Raw genomic sequence first — 16,170 nt, 5'->3', positions numbered from 1 at the left:
GAGAAAAGATTCCTCATTCGCTAAGGATTCCAAAAATGAAAAAATCATTGATTTCGGCTGAGAAAAAACAGCAAAACCCTTCTTCCACGGGAACAAAGAAATAAAGAAGAAATAAAGTAAATTTTTTATTTATTCCCGTGGAAGATAGAGCACTTTTATGACACTTTTTATTCACGACAAACAAGACAAATAAAGAAAATAAGAAAATACGGCGCTGTCGCGGTTCGAACCACAGACCTTGACCCTCCATAACACCACCTTAGACCACTGTGCTACGTAGCCTGTCGACATAAGATTTTATAAATTGCATATTTGACGTAAATTTATTTCCATCTGGCTTCCCACTGCATAAGATATTCATACGTGTTTGTAAGACATTCATTAAACTTCTTTTCTATTGCATCTAATCTTGCGTTATTTTTTTCAATAACTTGTCTGTATTCTTCATCATCTCCAGCAGTGTTTGGGTCTTCACGTTTAAAATATTCATTGTTAACCAATTTTTTATCTACAAATTTTATTAGTGTTTGATTCACTTCGTTATGATAACGGTCATATTCTTTCAATACGTAAGTGAAGACAAAATGCGTCGTACCTTCAATCTTAAAGCTTAAAGAACTTTCAACACAGTTTTGAGGGTCTGTCAGTGCGTCAATGAGATAGTATTCGAAGTCAGTCAATAATCTTTTTAAAGTCATTTCATACAGGATAAAATTTAATGTTGTGAAGAAATAGTGTTTATCTCAAAAAAATAAAGTTAGTTTTTATTTTATTTATTTTTTTATCCTGTATGTAAAGACAGATATGTCAACATTAGAGAACACAACAACTGCTATCGTTCATGAAGTCATAAATGAAGAATACGAATACATACAGTATAACAAACAATTGAGACTCATTCGTTCAGTCAAAGACGACATGTACCAAATGCAAAGTATAATGAATGCTCTTCTTTCTACAAAGCAAGCATATCATTGGTTTGAAAACCAACAGGCTAAAGAACTTTTAGAAGAATTTCCTCATATGATTGCTTCCCTCGGAAAACCGAGGGAAGAGATTCCATTCGAAAATCGTAAAAATTTGGCTCCTGGTTTGAAAGGTTATTATGTTCATAGACTTTTAGTAAATGCTGTAGCAATGTGGGCTTCACCTCGTTATGCTTGTTATATTTTCATGACATTTTGACAACAACACAGGAGGAAGGTAGTTATGAATTATTTTTGAAGAACTGAAGGTGCTACCATGTTACCATGTGCTACCAGGTCATTTAACTTCTCTGAAAAAATGAGACAACATGACATTTTGACAACAGTTCAGGAGGAAGGTAGTTATGAATTATTTTTGAAGAACTGAAGGTGCTACCATGTTACCATGTTGACAACATGACATTTTGACAACAACACAGGAGGAAGGTAGTTATGAATTATTTTTGAAGAACTGAAGGTGCTACCATGTTACCATGTTGACAACATGACATTTTGACAACAACACAGGAGGAAGGTAGTTATGAATTATTTTTGAAGAACTGAAGGTGCTACCATGTTACCATGTGCTACCAGGTCATTTAACTTCTCTGAAAAAGTGTGACAACATGACATTTTGACAACACAGCAGGATTAATGCAAAAATAAATTCCAATCATACTTTATAAAGCTTCATTTACAGGTATTTCATCATCAGTAAATGATTCCTCATTATCGTTTGGTTCAACCTGTTTATATAATCCTTTCATTTCTTCTTTCAAAACATAATACCATGTTTGTTTACCGTCTATTCTTCTATGTTTCCTATCACATTTATCCTTAATACTCATTTGAAAGTTTTTGTCTTTCATGTCTGATGGTTTGCAGAATAGAGCATTTTCACACGTCATACCTGCACACAATTCATCATAATGTGTATTTATCCATACATCTAAAGGATTGATGATAATTCAATTAAATCTTGTTTGGCTTCAGTCATCGGTATGATTCGTACATTAAATGATGAAAGGTCATATTGCATAAAATACGTCAGTAAATTATCATAAAATTCCTTAGTGCATGAATCCATTAAATTCTTGAAGTAATCAAATTGACCCTTGAATTTACCATTAACTCTTAAAACTACGTATCTTCTGTCTCCAACTTCAATTTTGACAGGGTAGACGTTGTTAGTTACGAAAATGAAGTTTGCAACATTCTGAGCAGTTCTTCTGGGTTGATTCTTTTCATTAATTCTTATCTCATTATCCGTAATAATTGATTTCAAAGCGTTGAAGTTTGCGAGTCTGTCTTCACCCACATTCTTGAGTTCATTAAGTACAAGAAACATTTTATTTTCAACTACTGAATTGAAATTACCCGTTAGCTCACTTATTTCGGTAATGTTTTTACATGAATAACCAGCGAGAAGTTCAGAAATAATGTCTGTAAATCTGTTTTTACCTGTTCCCTGAAGTCCTTTCAAAATAATTGCTGTTTCATTCTTGATTCCGGGATGTTGAATCATTGATGCAATCCAGCCGAGAAGGTATTTATACACTTCATCGTTATTATCACAAATGGCTTCTTTAATGAAATTCATAAACATCTCAATTTTTTGAGTAATCTGGTTTTTCGAGAACGTTGTATTTATAACCTTGAAACGTTGAGAAAACATCTGGGGAATCAGATTTTAAAGCAAACACCCTTAACGTTATATGAAGACAATTGATTTAGTAGTACATCCCATGCTGTTATGGTTTTACCTTCTCTTTAAATAATTTAATCATTTTGAGTGACTCTTTCATGTTTGACTGAAGAACAAATGATATTTGATTCATTTTGTCGTGGATATTATAGTCCTTTTGAATGAAATATTTATTTCCACAATCTACAAAACGGATTACACGTGATAAATCCTCAATTACTTCAGAACTGTTTTTATACTGATGATTTTCAGCCATGCGTCTAATATCTGTTATCAAAAACGAGTCATCAAGTTTGATATCAAATGTTATTTTTGGCTTACGTAATAAAGGTAAAACATATTCATCATAATATTCCTTTTGATATAGTTTTAGAATCTTCACTAAAACAAATGGAGAAGTCATTAAATGTGCATATCTATCACGTGCTTTTTCAAAATTACTTTTTGCATTTTCTGTTAAACTGCAGAAGTTATAAACGTTATCGTATGCTTCATTAATTAAATGATCCGGTAACGAATTAATAGCTTGAAACAGTGTGAATAATGTTATTTCTTTTTCTAAATTCATGTTTCCACCGTCATTATGTACTTCAAAATCACAGATGCCATCAACTATGCTCTGAGCTAGTTTATCGTCAATGTTTACATCTTTGTTTTCATTCATGATAGTCTTTATTTCTTCATTCTTCTGTTCAACTCTTACCTTAATATTCAAATCATTTAATATATCATTCACTGTTCTAGTTAATGTTGAATCATAACTTCCACGAATGAATGAGTATGTATTGATTGGTTCTGTTGCATTCTTGCGAACTCTTGAATCAGCCATAACCACTAAAGAACGCTTTGAATCATCCATAGAAGTCATGATATCAATATCATAATCATTGCAGGAATAACATTTAATCATTCTGTTCGAAACTGCATAGAAGAAATTAGTGTTGCAATAAATGTGAAGACCTCCTGAAGCGGTTTTAACGATAACATCTTTATCCGAAAGTTTTGATAAAATGTCTTTTCTAACTGTTTCTTTAAGTTCATCATTGTACGATTTATTGATATCAACATCTATAATCGTTAAATTTGATATTTTATTTACTAATAAAGCCATACCAGTTTTCCTTCCTCTTCCTCCATCATGTTTGAGGTAGTTATGTAAATCAATCCTGTTTTCACCAATTCTTTCGTTGAGGGTTTTAGTTTCTGCCACAACTAATTCCTCAGCTAATGAATCAATAACTTTTTCATCAGAAACGATATAGTTGCTGTTGTTGTTTGTTGCTGTCATTTATATAGGAATAAAAAAATAAAAATAATTTTAAAACTAACTTTATTTTTGGGCTGCATCATATTTCCTGAACTGTTGTCAAAATGTCATGTTGTCACACTTTTTCAGAGAAGTTAAATGACCTGGTAGCACATGGTAACATGGTAGCACCTTCAGTTCTTCAAAAATAATTCATAACTACCTTCCTCCTGAACTGTTGTCAAAATGTCATGTTGTCACACTTTTTCAGAGAAGTTAAATGACCTGGTAGCACATGGTAACATGGTAGCACCTTCAGTTCTTCAAAAATAATTCATAACTACCTTCCTCCTGAACTGTTGTCAAAATGTCATGTTGTCACACTTTTTCAGAGAAGTTAAATGACCTGGTAGCACATGGTAACATGGTAGCACCTTCAGTTCTTCAAAAATAATTCATAACTACCTTCCTCCTGTGTTGTTGTCAAAATGTCATGTTGTCACACTTTTTCAGAGAAGTTAAATGACCTGGTAGCACATGGTAACATGGTAGCACCTTCAGTTGTGCAAGAAACTCACGTAAAGGCTGAAAAGTTCAACTTTTCAATAACGACTAAAACAAGCTTTATTCGTAAGTTGAAGTTCTGAGGTCATGGGCTTCGCCCTTGCCGCTAGCGGCTTATTTTTGTCAGCAATGAGGTCATTTATTTTTGTCAGCAATGAGGTCATTCGTGATAAAAATAAAGCTAGCGTAGATTTTACAATACAGCTATTGTAGAGTTTAACAATTGTGCTTCAATGTATAAACAATCTTTCCCATCTGGAGGTAAGAACACTGGGCACTTATGGTCATGAGTGGAGAACATGTCTATCCAAAACTCACGATTGAAGCCAGTTAATTTATAGTATTTAGGGTTAGGAAGTGGTGAAGTTCTTGTATGACCAATGAACTCATTTTCAACTCCCTTACTTAAGTTTGAATATAATATAGCTTGCTTTCTATCCCAAATGCCAGGTGTTACAATCTTTGAAAATTCATTTTTCCTCGGAAGTATTGCATCATAATTGAAAACATTCTTGAAGTCTTCATTGGGTTCAGAGATTTGAAACCTTATACGTAATGGATTTTCTTTCTTTTTAGCGACTTCATTGAATGGTGAGAATACAATGAATTGACAGTCATGAGTTCCATCTTCATTTTCATTAAATTCATAATGAAAGTCTATAAGTTGTGGCTGACTACCTTCTTCTTTCAGTTGTGCAAGAAACTCACGTAAAGGCTGTAAAGTTTGTACTTCAATGTTAAACTTTTTCTCGAACATTTCATTAAATGAAATCATACATTGCAACAATGTTGTATCGTCTTTAAAGTATTTGTATATGTGAATGTTTTGGGCGCTTAAAGACTGTTCGTCATTTTCTATCTCGACTTGAAGTATAAAGTCAACCTTTCTGAAAGCACGTGTTATATACATAGATGTTATGCCAATGTACTTCTCTTCATTTATGTTCACAATCCAGTCTGTTGGAAACTTAAACGTTACTCTGTTCCCCTTTATTTTGACGTCAGGGTTTTCACTACTGAACGCAACAGTTAAAGGTATTTGTCTATACATTTAATTCGGATAAAAATAAACCATTTACTCTTTCTTTGCTTCAGCTTCTTTAGCTTTTGCTTCTTCTCTAGCTTTTTTCGCCAGCAAACGTGGGTTCTTCTGTCTTCCAGCAGCTAATGCAGCTAGTTGTTTTTCACTAAGTTTTCTCTTTGGTCTCTCTGGCTTTTGTTCTTGTTTTTGTTCCTTCAGTTCGGATAAAATTTGCTCGCGAATTTCTTTCTTCAATGCTTCAACATCTATGACACCTTGGGTCTTGTCCGTAGGACTTGTCTGAGTCATTTGACTGTAGATAAAAAACTAAATTAAAACTTTAACCGATGTAAAATGAGCTTGTCAAAATCAGAACGAGAGTCTATTATATTAAATGACGCCAGAGGAATACAACATCCTTTCTATTATGTAAGTCAGAGTAAAGATGGTAAAATATACGTAAGAAAAAGAAAGGTTCCATTAGCGAATGCAGAGAGTGACAACATTAAGGTGCATAGCACCGAGGGTGAAGCCCATATAAAACCTTCTATTCAAACTGAAAAGTCAATAGAACAAGAAGAAAAGAAGCCAGATGTTCTTTCAATAACGAACCAAGAGCTTATTGCAAAGTTCGTGAATTTCATTGAAAAACAAACCGAGTCAAAGAACCCTGACCCGCCAGTGAAAGAAGTTGAGACAAAAGAGAATGTACAGTTCATTGAAAATGTCAAGAAACAACTTCCACCACGAATACCAAGAAGAAGAGTGAGAATAATGAAGTAAATAGATATTTTTATCTGAAGTAAATACATGCAGAACGAACAGTTAAACGAATTTACTCCAGCAGAGCATATTCATCAGATTCGCTCATATTTCGATATCATAGACAATGCAGTTCAAATTGGTGACACTAATAGAAAATATTCTGACGCAAAGATTCCATCACAACCTGGAACTGCTAAAGATAACACATGGGTAACATTCAATCTCTCACCTCCTGGTGAAAATATGTTGGACCTTTACAATACATTCATTACGTATAAAATGGAAGGTCAATTTATTGCAGATAAAGAAATTGGTTCAGGTTCCAATAAAACAAACCCACCAGGATTTTGGATTGGTTTCGATGACGCTTTCTATGCAGTTGCTGGATATCAAATCCTTGCAAATGGTCGTATCGTATATTCTCAAGACAACGCAAGAGAAGAAGCATATATAACTTCAAACTCACAAACTACCGAACAAATAAAGAAAGTAGATGTTTTCTCAAAGACTCGACATGAAGATGTATGGAGTCATTCGGGAACATGCAGAACAGGACAAATTGTTAGTGGTCCAATTACAGCAGGAAAATCATTTGATTTTAAGCTTCGTTTAAGAATTCCTGTTAGAAGATTCCTTCCATTAGAAGCTATTCGATTTATTCCAGCTTTTGCAGGAAACATTCAGCTTAAAGTAAAGTTCAGTAGCGACGCCTTACAATGCACATCTATATCTGTAAATGATATCATTGCTTTCAATCCAACTCTTAAAGTTGCATTTGCTTCAGATTCAAATCCACCGACAAATAAATTTGTTCCATGGAATGAACCATTCACTATGATAACGAAGGCAATAGAAGCTAGTGGAACAGTTACTATTACAACTGTAACCCAGCAACTATTTCGAACAAAGATGGATTTTAATGAATGTTTCATTCATCCAAAGTCATTCTCTTTAGACCCTAACATTTATACAGAACTTGTAGAACATTATACAAACGAGGCTTTATGTTTTCCTGTTAAAGTTATGGATTGGATTCCTATGGACGGTTCATTCTCAAAGAATACAGATAGTTCAAGTGCAACATTTACAGCAGCTTATACGCCTATTAATGTTAAAAGTATTTGGGCACTATTTAGAAAGAAAGACAACTATTATGTTAATTTTGAGAACCCTAAGTTTAAATATCTTCAGCTTTCCATGGGAGCTTATGGAAATATGCCTGCAGAACCTGAAAAATCATATGGACCTGTATTTTATGAAATGGTTGCGAACGCCTGCAATACAAACAATGATATGATTGGATTTAATGAAGATGTTATGAGGTCATTGGTGGATGATGGTAGTGTGGAACATAAATGGGATAGCTATGACAACACACATTTCTTATGTGGTTTTCCAACAGAAGTGGACTTTTGCTTCCAACAAGGTCAAACATCTACTGCTCCAATAACATACAAATTGTCTGTTAAAGGACCTATTGAACTAGCAACTGAAAACGTACCAAAGCCACTTATTGGATTTATGAGGGATTGTTGCTTTGCCATTCAGGTGCGTGCTAATGGCATCCCCATAATAAGATTAGATGACTATAACTTAGCCACGGACGACAGTGAGGAATAAAGGATGAACGTTTATTTTTAAAGCTTATAAATGAGTTCTTCATCAAGCTCTCGCGAACCTTCACCATCTATGAAACAAACTTTACCAAACGATTATGGAGCACCTATTGAATATTTCTTACGAGCTGCACAATGGCAAAGAGCAGTCTCACCAAGGTTAGGTGTTCCACCAGCTCCTGTCAAAAATAGCATTTGGTCAAGTCCTTATATAAAATATGGTCTCCCACTAGGTTTGCTAGCTACAGCAGGAGCAGTAATGATGTTGAAAAGAAATAAAGCAAATGTTATAAATAATACTGAAATAGCTGAAGTTAAACAAACTCCAACACCTTCGCCAAAACCAACGCCTTCACAAGCAAAACCTTCAATAACTCCTGAACCTATGGAAGTACAAACTCCTGTTCAAAAGTCAACTCCTAAACCGACTCCAACATTTAAACCAGAACCTACTCCTCAAATAAATCGTAAAACTCCTGCGTTTCCTTACTGAAAAAATAATGTTAGTTTTATTTTATTTGAACATTTTTATTTGATTGAAATGACGACTAAAGTCACTGAAGCAATGAAACAAAAATTTTTGGTAGAATACATTAAATCAGGAGCGGTTCCAGAAGGTTTTTACGTTCATACTATGAAGGATGGTAGAGTTCAGTTTAGAAAGATAAAGCAACCATTAGATAAAGAAGGAATTTTGAGAAAGATTAAACTTCATGAGGACAACATTGCTGAACTTAAGAAGAAGTTAGAAGAGTTGGAGAAAGCAGACGACAGAGAGTTATAAAGTAATGAATTCAACGGGTGAAAAAAGAGGTGAAAAAAGAGGTGAGATTTCACCACTTCACCTAAATTTATTTTTGCGCTATGTTTTCATACGTGTGAGGGTGGTGATATCATTAATTTTTAAATAAATGACAGAACAAAAATATAACATTTCTACTCAGCAGGAATGAGACCCTTACTGACTATGTATTCGTTTAATGCTTGATGAAAACAATGGTACATATTATCGTATGGGTATACACAACGTCTGTTTCCATCGTCGTCGTATATGTAGAGCTCAAATCCAGTCCAACCTTCTTTTGTACAATATGTAGCTTTATTTAAGTATGCATTTATGTAGATAAGGCAATTTTCTTCATCGCTCCAGAAATAATTTTTGTTCTTTGTTGAAATAGTTTTCGTTCCTCTGCGACCATAAGGAATGTATGCAATGAACTTTGCGTCATAAGGGATTGTAATATATTCAGGGTTTCTTTCATCGTCAATGGGTCTGTCTTTGTTAAAATGCATGTTTCTCAGTTTTACTTGAGTTTTGAATAGTTCACGGAAACGTTCTGGGAAAGAGTCATAGTAAATATAGTCGGACATGTCTTTACAATGAAATAAAAAATTTAAAAAAAAAAAAATAAGGTTATTTTTTATTTAGTGAGGACGGTAGTGAATTCGTTAGTGAAGTCATTAGTGAAATCATTTATGTGTCAGACGGTTTTGTAAATATTTAAGGTTAAGTTGGTTTTATGGTTGTGTTGTAAAATATACGTTACCGGTTTCGTAAAGTGTCAAAACCGCTAAGTGGTGTACGGAGGCGCGCAGTGCCACAGTACACGACTTAGGGATACTAACTGTTACGTAAAGTAAAGAAAAAACATTTTTTTATTTTTATAAAAATGCCCCCGTATAGAATGGATAGAAAATCTGCTAGAATAAAAGCAGAGTTAGAAAGATATGGTTGGAAAGTTTCGAAGAATTTTAAATATAGGAAGGGAAGACCCATAAAAGTCTATGACAAATTGTCTGGTCTTCGCTACGAAATGGAATTGGAAACAGCACGCGCAAATTATCCAAACAGACTAGAGAGGTTAGAAGAAGAACGTCTTATGGACATGCCTTTCGATGTTTCTGAACCGCAAGTTGAAGGACACGACGGCTTTGCCAGATTCTATTGGAAACATGACGAACAATTGCATCCTTTGAGAAGGAAAAAAGGAAAAGGTGAAGACAAACATGCTCCCATGGAAAGAACAAGATATGCATATGAAAAGTACCGTGAAGTTAGAAGTCAAATTACATCTGGTCGAACCTTTACAGTAAACTTTGACGAAGGAAAGAACAAAGAAGGCTTCATGGGTGTACTTGCTGCCATACAAGACGGAAATAAGAAAGGATACAATCTCAGACTAACCATAACAGATTTGGACGGTCACATTTACTATGCACATGGCAATGTCACAACAGCCGCACAACTTCTTGACGCTTTCAAGACTACAAAGAGAGAACAAATGTTTGACTCCGACTCAGATATTTTGAATGCAATTGAAGGAATTGCAAGTGTCAAGTTCGAATGGTACCAACCTAACCCTCAAGCAGTCAGACAACATGCTGGATACTTCCCGTTCATAAATAAGTCTGACATTGACTTGACAAGGTATGGAATTTACAATTCAATTGAAACAATTGTCAATGAACCTTGCATTCTTACATGTCTCAGGAACTCTGGTCTTGTTACAGATGAGAAAATGAAGTATCTTGAGTCATGTGTGAAGACAAGGTACATTCTCAGAGGTCAATTGTCAAAAATTGCACCGTTGGCAAATGTCAATATCCGAGTCAACATACCTACAGCTAAAGGTTCTTCACATGACGACTATGTTGTTGAGTTCAATTTACCATGGTTGAAGATTGCAATTGTCCACAACCACTTCATGTTGAACGAAAGTCTTACAAACCCATTGTTCGGAAAAGGCAAGTGCAACATTGTCAGAGCTGTAAACATTCTTTTCGAGAAAGGTTTGTTGGAACCAATTCCAGATGACAAGCTGACAGAAACTTTTGTACCAAAAGACGAAACAAACTTTTCACTGTTAGCAAGACCAAAAGTTGTTCCAGACAAAGTTCTAGTACAAAAGAAGTACACAGCTCCAAAAGGAGTTGGATTGTTCGGATACCAACCTGAACCAGAAGAACTTCCAATGAGGTTGCAAGAACTTCAAGATGCTATAAACAAACTTCCATTGAGAAATCCAATCGACGTCAAATTGTATTGGAGAGCATCAGAGTTAGCTCAGAAGGTTTTATATGAAACAGGTTGCTTTGACGATGTCTATGAGATAACAGGAGAAGTTTCTCAGAAGATAAGAGACTCACTTGAATTTCCACGAACTGGTCCGATTGGTTGCGACAAGTTCGACTCAGATGAAAAGATATACTATGTCGACCTTAACGCTGCATACATGAGGTTCGTCCAATATATCCCGACTGGAATTCCAAACGAAGATGGTGAGTTCCCGGGAAGGAACTATACAGTTGGAAAAGTCATACAACAACTGTATGATATTAGGAAAGCTTCAAACCCCAAACTTGCAATGACACTCAAATTGCTTATGAATTCGACATGGGGATATTCCATTAAGAAACCTCAAGAGATGAAGAGTAAACATTATGAGAAGGTCGACAACTTTGTTGAAAGGTTTTCTCCTTTTGTTTTGAAGTACGAATTCACTCAAGGTCAAAGTGGCTTAGTAACCACATTAAAACCTATTGTCGAACATTGGTCTTACCCTCAGTTCGCAAAGGCAGTCCTTGACAACTACAACAAATTCTTCTCCGAAGTCAAATCCAAAGTGAAGGTTTACTATGAAAACATTGACGCACTCATGACGAACGAAGAAGGGTACAACAAACTCATTGAAATGGGCATGGTCGGTGAGAAGATGGGTCAATTCAAATTGGACAAAATTTTCACCGAAGTTCATGTCCTCTCCAAGCGTAAGTATTGGGGCATACTTGAAGACGGCACAGAAATAAAACATTGCATGAAATAAAAAATTTTTATATTCCTTCCTAGCTAATTTTCGTTTAATTTCATGGTCGCCCTCGGAGTCTTTGAATCGGACAGGTCGAGTTACACCATTCTTGGTCTCAAACTCATATATAACCTGTTTGTCTGTATTTTCGTCGACTATGGCACGAGACACGAACATTGACCAAACGGACAAAAAGTGTCATTTCGGATGGTCAAGCAGCCAATCGCATTCGAGCACCTCGAAGAAGCCTTACGTTCCAAGGGAGAGGGTGTCTGGTGCAAGGGAGAGGTCATGAGACTCTACGAGCAGTACATCCTCAATGCTTGGGAGGACAAATCGTCCTTGGATTGGCAATTCTACCAACTCCTCTGGGACGACCTCCTATACAACTGGGATGACGAAAGAGTCCAATTCAGAGGTCGGGAACTAATTTTGCAAATTACCCTTAATTTAACATACTTATCCAAATAAACACCTAAATTTACTTGGGGTTTCCCCTAAAATAAAATTTTTTTACTCTTAGAACACTCGAGGTTCTCCTTACGGTTGTTGAGCTGGTCACCGTCAATGTGTCTGACCCTCGTCTTCTTGTTTGGATTTGGAACCCATTGCATACCGACAAGCTTTCCCATGGAAATTGAACCGTAATTTCGAAGGGTAAGGTTCAAGTGTCCCAAGTTGTTGAGGACTGGGGTAAGAACCTTGCCGGTCCTTGTTGCGGATTTTGTATGGTAGGGTTGGGAAATTTCGTAAGCGTCATCGGCAACAAGGGTTGCCCAAACTTCCTCTTCTTCGTGTTTCTCTTCTTCATCTTCTTCCTCTTCTTCTTCGTGTTTCTTTTCTTCCTCTTCTTCCTCGACAATTCCTTCTTCAATTTGGTACTCACGAAGTACGGTGTTGCATGTTCTGTCCTTTCCGAGTACCTTCCAGATGGCGCTATCTCTTCGAAGAAACGGTAGATGAGTCTGGCAAGGTCTCGGTTTTCTCTCTCGTAATTGCGCAAGGTTTCCGTGAAATCGTTCAGGCATTTCTCATTGGAAGCTTGGTTCATGAGGACATCGGCTTTGAGATTGGTCATCTCTGTCATAAGACTACTTTGGAGAGTCTTTATGGTGTTTGTCAGATGAGCTTTCAATTGGGCAATTTGAATTTGAACTGGGCGCTTGTCTGGCAACCTTGAAAGGACATCTGCCATTGAGTTTGGCTTCGGTGCTTGTTCGGACATCGAAAAATGAAGTGGTTTGAGAATGACGGTTTTACTTCAAAAAGCTTGTTATGACAGTTATGTCATACAACAAGTTTAAAATAATATCTTGTTCTTCTTCTGAACGTTTGTTGTCTCTTCCGATAAAAGTTTCGAACATGAGAACCAAAAAACGTTTTTTGAGATTGCGGAAGAGTTCAGGCAAACGTTCATATTCTGGATATGTTGGGAGCAGTTCAAAACATCTGAGCTGACTTTCGGACAAAATTGGGACAATGTCAGAAAATTCATCTTTGGTCGGACTGCTTGAAGTAAGTCCCTTACATGTAAGTAGCTCTGGTAAAGTCTTCTCATTTCTGCTAACTTTTGGAGTATAGCTTCGTAGTTTAGAAGTTTTAATTTTAAATGTCTTATTCCACTCTTGACATCTAAACGGTAACTATCCATGAGGTCAAGAGTAGCTTTGGTAGCTTTAAGTGGAGCTATCTGTTCCTTGACTTGTGCAATTTTGGTTGCAATTGTGATTTGAGCTCCTTCAAGTTCGCCGTCTATGTCGTTCTCAACGTCTTCAACCATGGCTTGAAACTCTTCATCGGTCCATTGAGATTGGTGTGGGACGAATTTAACTTGCTTCATTCAAAAAATGAAAAAAATGTTTTTACTCAAAGCGTGCCATGTAAATGGCTATAAGAAACTTACCAGAAGGCTTCTTCTTCACATGAGTCTTTGGCAACTTGAGTGTTGGTGTTGGAGTTCTTGGGGAGGTGGCTCTGAAATTTCAAATCTCTCTCGAGCGCAACAACAGATGTCAGAATAACATTCCCCACTGTCCTTCTTGCCACCATAAATTGTATATTGACCGAACTTGCATTTGCAGGAAGACCGGTCAATACAAGGTTCACAGTTGAAATAGTTGTACACAAACCTGTTGAGTACGAGTGTGAGTAAAAACATAAAAAAGTGAAGTTAAACGTTAAGGTTTACTGAACTGGTTGGATGTCGCCTTCACAGGTTATGTAGAACGGCTGACCCGAGAAGTGAAGGAGACCCTTGAGAATTTGGCTCATTCTTGGAAGGGTTCTCTCTGTTTGGAAGTAGTATCCAAGGACGCTTGGCAAAGAACTTGAGAAGAGCTTCTTTCTTTGCTTGCTTTATGTCGTCGTAGGCTGTCCCGTCTGGTATTTGAATTGGAATTCCAGTCGAAGTCTCGAGATTCAAGGCAGCCCTTCCCGTTATCCAACAGTTAACAAGCTTGCCTTTTACATTCTGCCTGAGGAAGTCTTTAACAAGCTCGTTAATTTCAATTAGGTAAATTGCCTCGTCGGTAGGTTCGACCTCGACCATTGCTACGTCAGTAAAAGTACTGCTACTGTCAGAAAAAGTACTGCTACTGTCAGAAAAAGTACTGCTACTGTCAGTAAAAGTACTGCTACTGTCAGTAAAAGTACTGCTACGAGCAGTAAAAGTACTGCTACGAGCAGTAAAAAGGAAAATTTGAGAGGGTTTTCGACGATAAAGTACTGCTACTGTCAGAAAAAGTACTGCTACTGTCAGTAAAAGTACTGCTACTGTCAGAAAAAGTACTGCTACTGTCAGTAAAAGTACTGCTACTGTCAGTAGCAGTACTGCTAGGAGCAGAGATTTTTATCGTTGTGGTCCGACGGTTAAGCCACAAACGAATGTCCGACGTCCCACCAACTGAGTCCATTCCCAAACCAGAGGAACCTAAAGAACCACAACAGTCTCCTCAGCAACCTCAGTTCCAGCAAGTCCCTCCACCAAATTACTACCAATTTCCATCTCAAGGTTACTACCAATTTCCACCTCAAGGTTACTACCCACCACAAGGCTTCCCGAACTACCCTCCTCAGCCTATGCCTTACTTCCCCAACCCTTGGATGTTCCAGCAAGCTCCACCCCAGCAATTCCAATCTCAATCCAAGAGAGACCAAGAGTTCGAAGAAGGTCTGAACCGTTTACGCAAAGAGTATGCCACAGCCCCTATGGAAGACGACAGGCTTTCAGTCTCTTCCCTCAAATCGACCGATTCGACTCGTACCACAGATTCGGTTCGTGACCGTGAAGACTACCTCAAGCAGTCTGAGAGACTCTTCATCCTACAATCATTTACAGTTGGAGCTCTCAAGAACATGCGCAATTACGAAGGTCAGACACCAGCTGGAGACCGCAAAACAGACGTACTCGCAAGAGCCGTCCAACTGGTCAAGACAAAGACTGAGATAGTCGACTTCATTCTTGCAGCTTGCCCATACAAGTAAAAAAATAAACAATTACGAGTTAAACTTTTTATTCTTTCTTTTCTGAGTTGTTTAGAGCTGGTTTCTCTTGTAGGAACCTTTCGTACTCTTCCATGGTCATGTAATTGCGAATTTTGTACGCAATTCCAGGTTCGTTGTTTTTGAACCTGATGTATGTAACGCTTCCATCCTCCTCAGGGAAGTAAGCTGCTAACATCTGACCAAGTTTTCTCGGTGACTCGGAGCTCATTAAAAATGTCACTTTTTAAACGTTAAGTTTTTAGTCTTATTTTACCCTTTGTTTACCCTTTGTTTGTCAAGGTAGTATTGGAGTGCAATTTCTCCAAATTCTCTGTGTCGGAGTTCTTCAGCATTTTCCAAGGTGTACCTGGAGAACTCAAAGAAGTTGTCAAGAAGATACTGCCATGCTGCTCTTCTGAGTTCGTCGGTATTTTGGAAGTGTTGCACCTTCGAGTCTTCGGACATGAAAAAATGACACTTTTTCTATTAAACCGTTTTGGCATTTCTCATGAGTGAGTATAGTTCTGCCGAACCATTGGAAGAGAAGAAGTACCCTTGCTGGCAAAAGACAAAAATAGTTGCCTTAGTTGTCATTGCAATTGTACTCGTAATTGAATTCATTGTACTTCTCTTCACGTACATAAAACTCAGCAATGGTATTTGCTTTAAGAAGCTACCATCTTACTAAGACTAAACACTTAGATTTTTCAAGCTTGACTTTTTACAATTTGAATTTTGTCATAAATTTACACCAAAAATAATGTTTAGGTGAAGAGGTGAGATTTCACCTCTTTTCTAACCTCTTTTCTACCCTCTTGAATTTTCATGAATTTTATACAGAAAATGCTTGTTTTGAGGTCGAGCCACTTTTGGCTCCACCGTATTCTTTCAACCAAAACTCATGAATTCAGCAAAAATATAATTTAGGGTAGAAGGTTAGATCTAACCTGTTTTCTAACCTGTTTTCTACCCTCTTGAATTTTCATGAATTTTCCCGAA

General features: G+C 36.8%; 12 protein-coding genes and 3 pseudogenes across 15 annotated transcripts, besides 2 other annotated features; 6 read left to right on the top strand and 9 right to left on the bottom strand.

Moving 5' to 3' along the window:
* Positions 1 to 9,509: part of a mobile genetic element that runs on past the window's edge.
* On the top strand, positions 805 to 1,185 carry TVAGG3_0372060 (KilA, N-terminal/APSES-type HTH, DNA-binding family; the record flags this gene model as incomplete). The annotated part of the gene is made up of 1 exon (XM_051231812.1): positions 805 to 1,185. The coding sequence occupies one exon, from the start codon at positions 805 to 807 to the stop codon at positions 1,183 to 1,185; it is 381 nt and encodes a 126-aa protein (XP_051101542.1).
* TVAGG3_0372050 (uncharacterized protein) lies at positions 1,646 to 1,813 on the bottom strand (the record flags this gene model as incomplete). Its single annotated transcript, XM_051231811.1, has 1 exon — positions 1,646 to 1,813. One exon carries the CDS (start codon positions 1,811 to 1,813, stop codon positions 1,646 to 1,648), a length of 168 nt encoding a protein of 55 aa, XP_051101541.1.
* TVAGG3_0372040 (Prim-pol domain family) lies at positions 3,433 to 3,958 on the bottom strand (the record flags this gene model as incomplete). The annotated part of the gene is made up of 1 exon (XM_051231810.1): positions 3,433 to 3,958. A coding segment is annotated over one exon (526 nt), but the record flags the coding sequence as incomplete, so codon positions are not given.
* Positions 4,674 to 5,237, bottom strand: TVAGG3_0372030 (uncharacterized protein; the record flags this gene model as incomplete). Its single annotated transcript, XM_051231809.1, has 1 exon — positions 4,674 to 5,237. One exon carries the CDS (start codon positions 5,235 to 5,237, stop codon positions 4,674 to 4,676), a length of 564 nt encoding a protein of 187 aa, XP_051101539.1.
* TVAGG3_0372020 (uncharacterized protein) lies at positions 5,556 to 5,810 on the bottom strand (the record flags this gene model as incomplete). Its single annotated transcript, XM_051231808.1, has 1 exon — positions 5,556 to 5,810. The coding sequence occupies one exon, from the start codon at positions 5,808 to 5,810 to the stop codon at positions 5,556 to 5,558; it is 255 nt and encodes an 84-aa protein (XP_051101538.1).
* On the top strand, positions 7,176 to 7,886 carry TVAGG3_0372010 (uncharacterized protein; the record flags this gene model as incomplete). The annotated part of the gene is made up of 1 exon (XM_051231807.1): positions 7,176 to 7,886. One exon carries the CDS (start codon positions 7,176 to 7,178, stop codon positions 7,884 to 7,886), a length of 711 nt encoding a protein of 236 aa, XP_051101537.1.
* On the top strand, positions 7,917 to 8,375 carry TVAGG3_0372000 (repellent protein 1 family; the record flags this gene model as incomplete). The annotated part of the gene is made up of 1 exon (XM_051231806.1): positions 7,917 to 8,375. One exon carries the CDS (start codon positions 7,917 to 7,919, stop codon positions 8,373 to 8,375), a length of 459 nt encoding a protein of 152 aa, XP_051101536.1.
* On the top strand, positions 8,424 to 8,666 carry TVAGG3_0371990 (uncharacterized protein; the record flags this gene model as incomplete). Its single annotated transcript, XM_051231805.1, has 1 exon — positions 8,424 to 8,666. The coding sequence occupies one exon, from the start codon at positions 8,424 to 8,426 to the stop codon at positions 8,664 to 8,666; it is 243 nt and encodes an 80-aa protein (XP_051101535.1).
* On the bottom strand, positions 8,819 to 9,253 carry TVAGG3_0371980 (uncharacterized protein; the record flags this gene model as incomplete). Its single annotated transcript, XM_051231804.1, has 1 exon — positions 8,819 to 9,253. The coding sequence occupies one exon, from the start codon at positions 9,251 to 9,253 to the stop codon at positions 8,819 to 8,821; it is 435 nt and encodes a 144-aa protein (XP_051101534.1).
* A 58-nt stretch (positions 9,510 to 9,567) lies between the features above and the next one.
* TVAGG3_0371960 (uncharacterized protein) lies at positions 9,568 to 11,706 on the top strand (the record flags this gene model as incomplete). The annotated part of the gene is made up of 1 exon (XM_051231803.1): positions 9,568 to 11,706. The coding sequence occupies one exon, from the start codon at positions 9,568 to 9,570 to the stop codon at positions 11,704 to 11,706; it is 2,139 nt and encodes a 712-aa protein (XP_051101533.1).
* Positions 11,707 to 11,895: 189 nt separating this feature from the next.
* TVAGG3_0371950 (uncharacterized protein) lies at positions 11,896 to 12,159 on the top strand (the record flags this gene model as incomplete). Its single annotated transcript, XM_051231802.1, has 1 exon — positions 11,896 to 12,159. One exon carries the CDS (start codon positions 11,896 to 11,898, stop codon positions 12,157 to 12,159), a length of 264 nt encoding a protein of 87 aa, XP_051101532.1.
* A 48-nt stretch (positions 12,160 to 12,207) lies between these two features.
* On the bottom strand, positions 12,208 to 12,523 carry TVAGG3_0371940 (annotated as a pseudogene). The gene has a single exon. A coding segment is annotated over exon 1 (316 nt).
* A 421-nt stretch (positions 12,524 to 12,944) lies between these two features.
* TVAGG3_0371930 lies at positions 12,945 to 13,339 on the bottom strand (annotated as a pseudogene). Its single transcript has one exon. A coding segment is annotated over exon 1 (395 nt).
* Positions 13,340 to 13,550: 211 nt separating this feature from the next.
* TVAGG3_0371920 lies at positions 13,551 to 13,846 on the bottom strand (annotated as a pseudogene). The gene has a single exon. A coding segment is annotated over exon 1 (296 nt).
* Positions 13,847 to 14,571: 725 nt separating this feature from the next.
* Positions 14,572 to 15,171: a mobile genetic element.
* Positions 15,172 to 15,199: 28 nt separating this feature from the next.
* Positions 15,200 to 15,400, bottom strand: TVAGG3_0371900 (uncharacterized protein; the record flags this gene model as incomplete). The annotated part of the gene is made up of 1 exon (XM_051231801.1): positions 15,200 to 15,400. The coding sequence occupies one exon, from the start codon at positions 15,398 to 15,400 to the stop codon at positions 15,200 to 15,202; it is 201 nt and encodes a 66-aa protein (XP_051101531.1).
* Positions 15,401 to 16,170: the final 770 nt, after the last annotated feature.

This window comes from Trichomonas vaginalis, chromosome V (assembly GCF_026262505.1).
Source record: "Trichomonas vaginalis G3 chromosome V, whole genome shotgun sequence".
Lineage (NCBI taxonomy): Eukaryota > Parabasalia > Trichomonadida > Trichomonadidae > Trichomonas > Trichomonas vaginalis.
The sequence above is the reverse complement of the archived record's forward strand: the minus strand, read 5'-3'. Positions and strand labels throughout refer to the sequence as shown.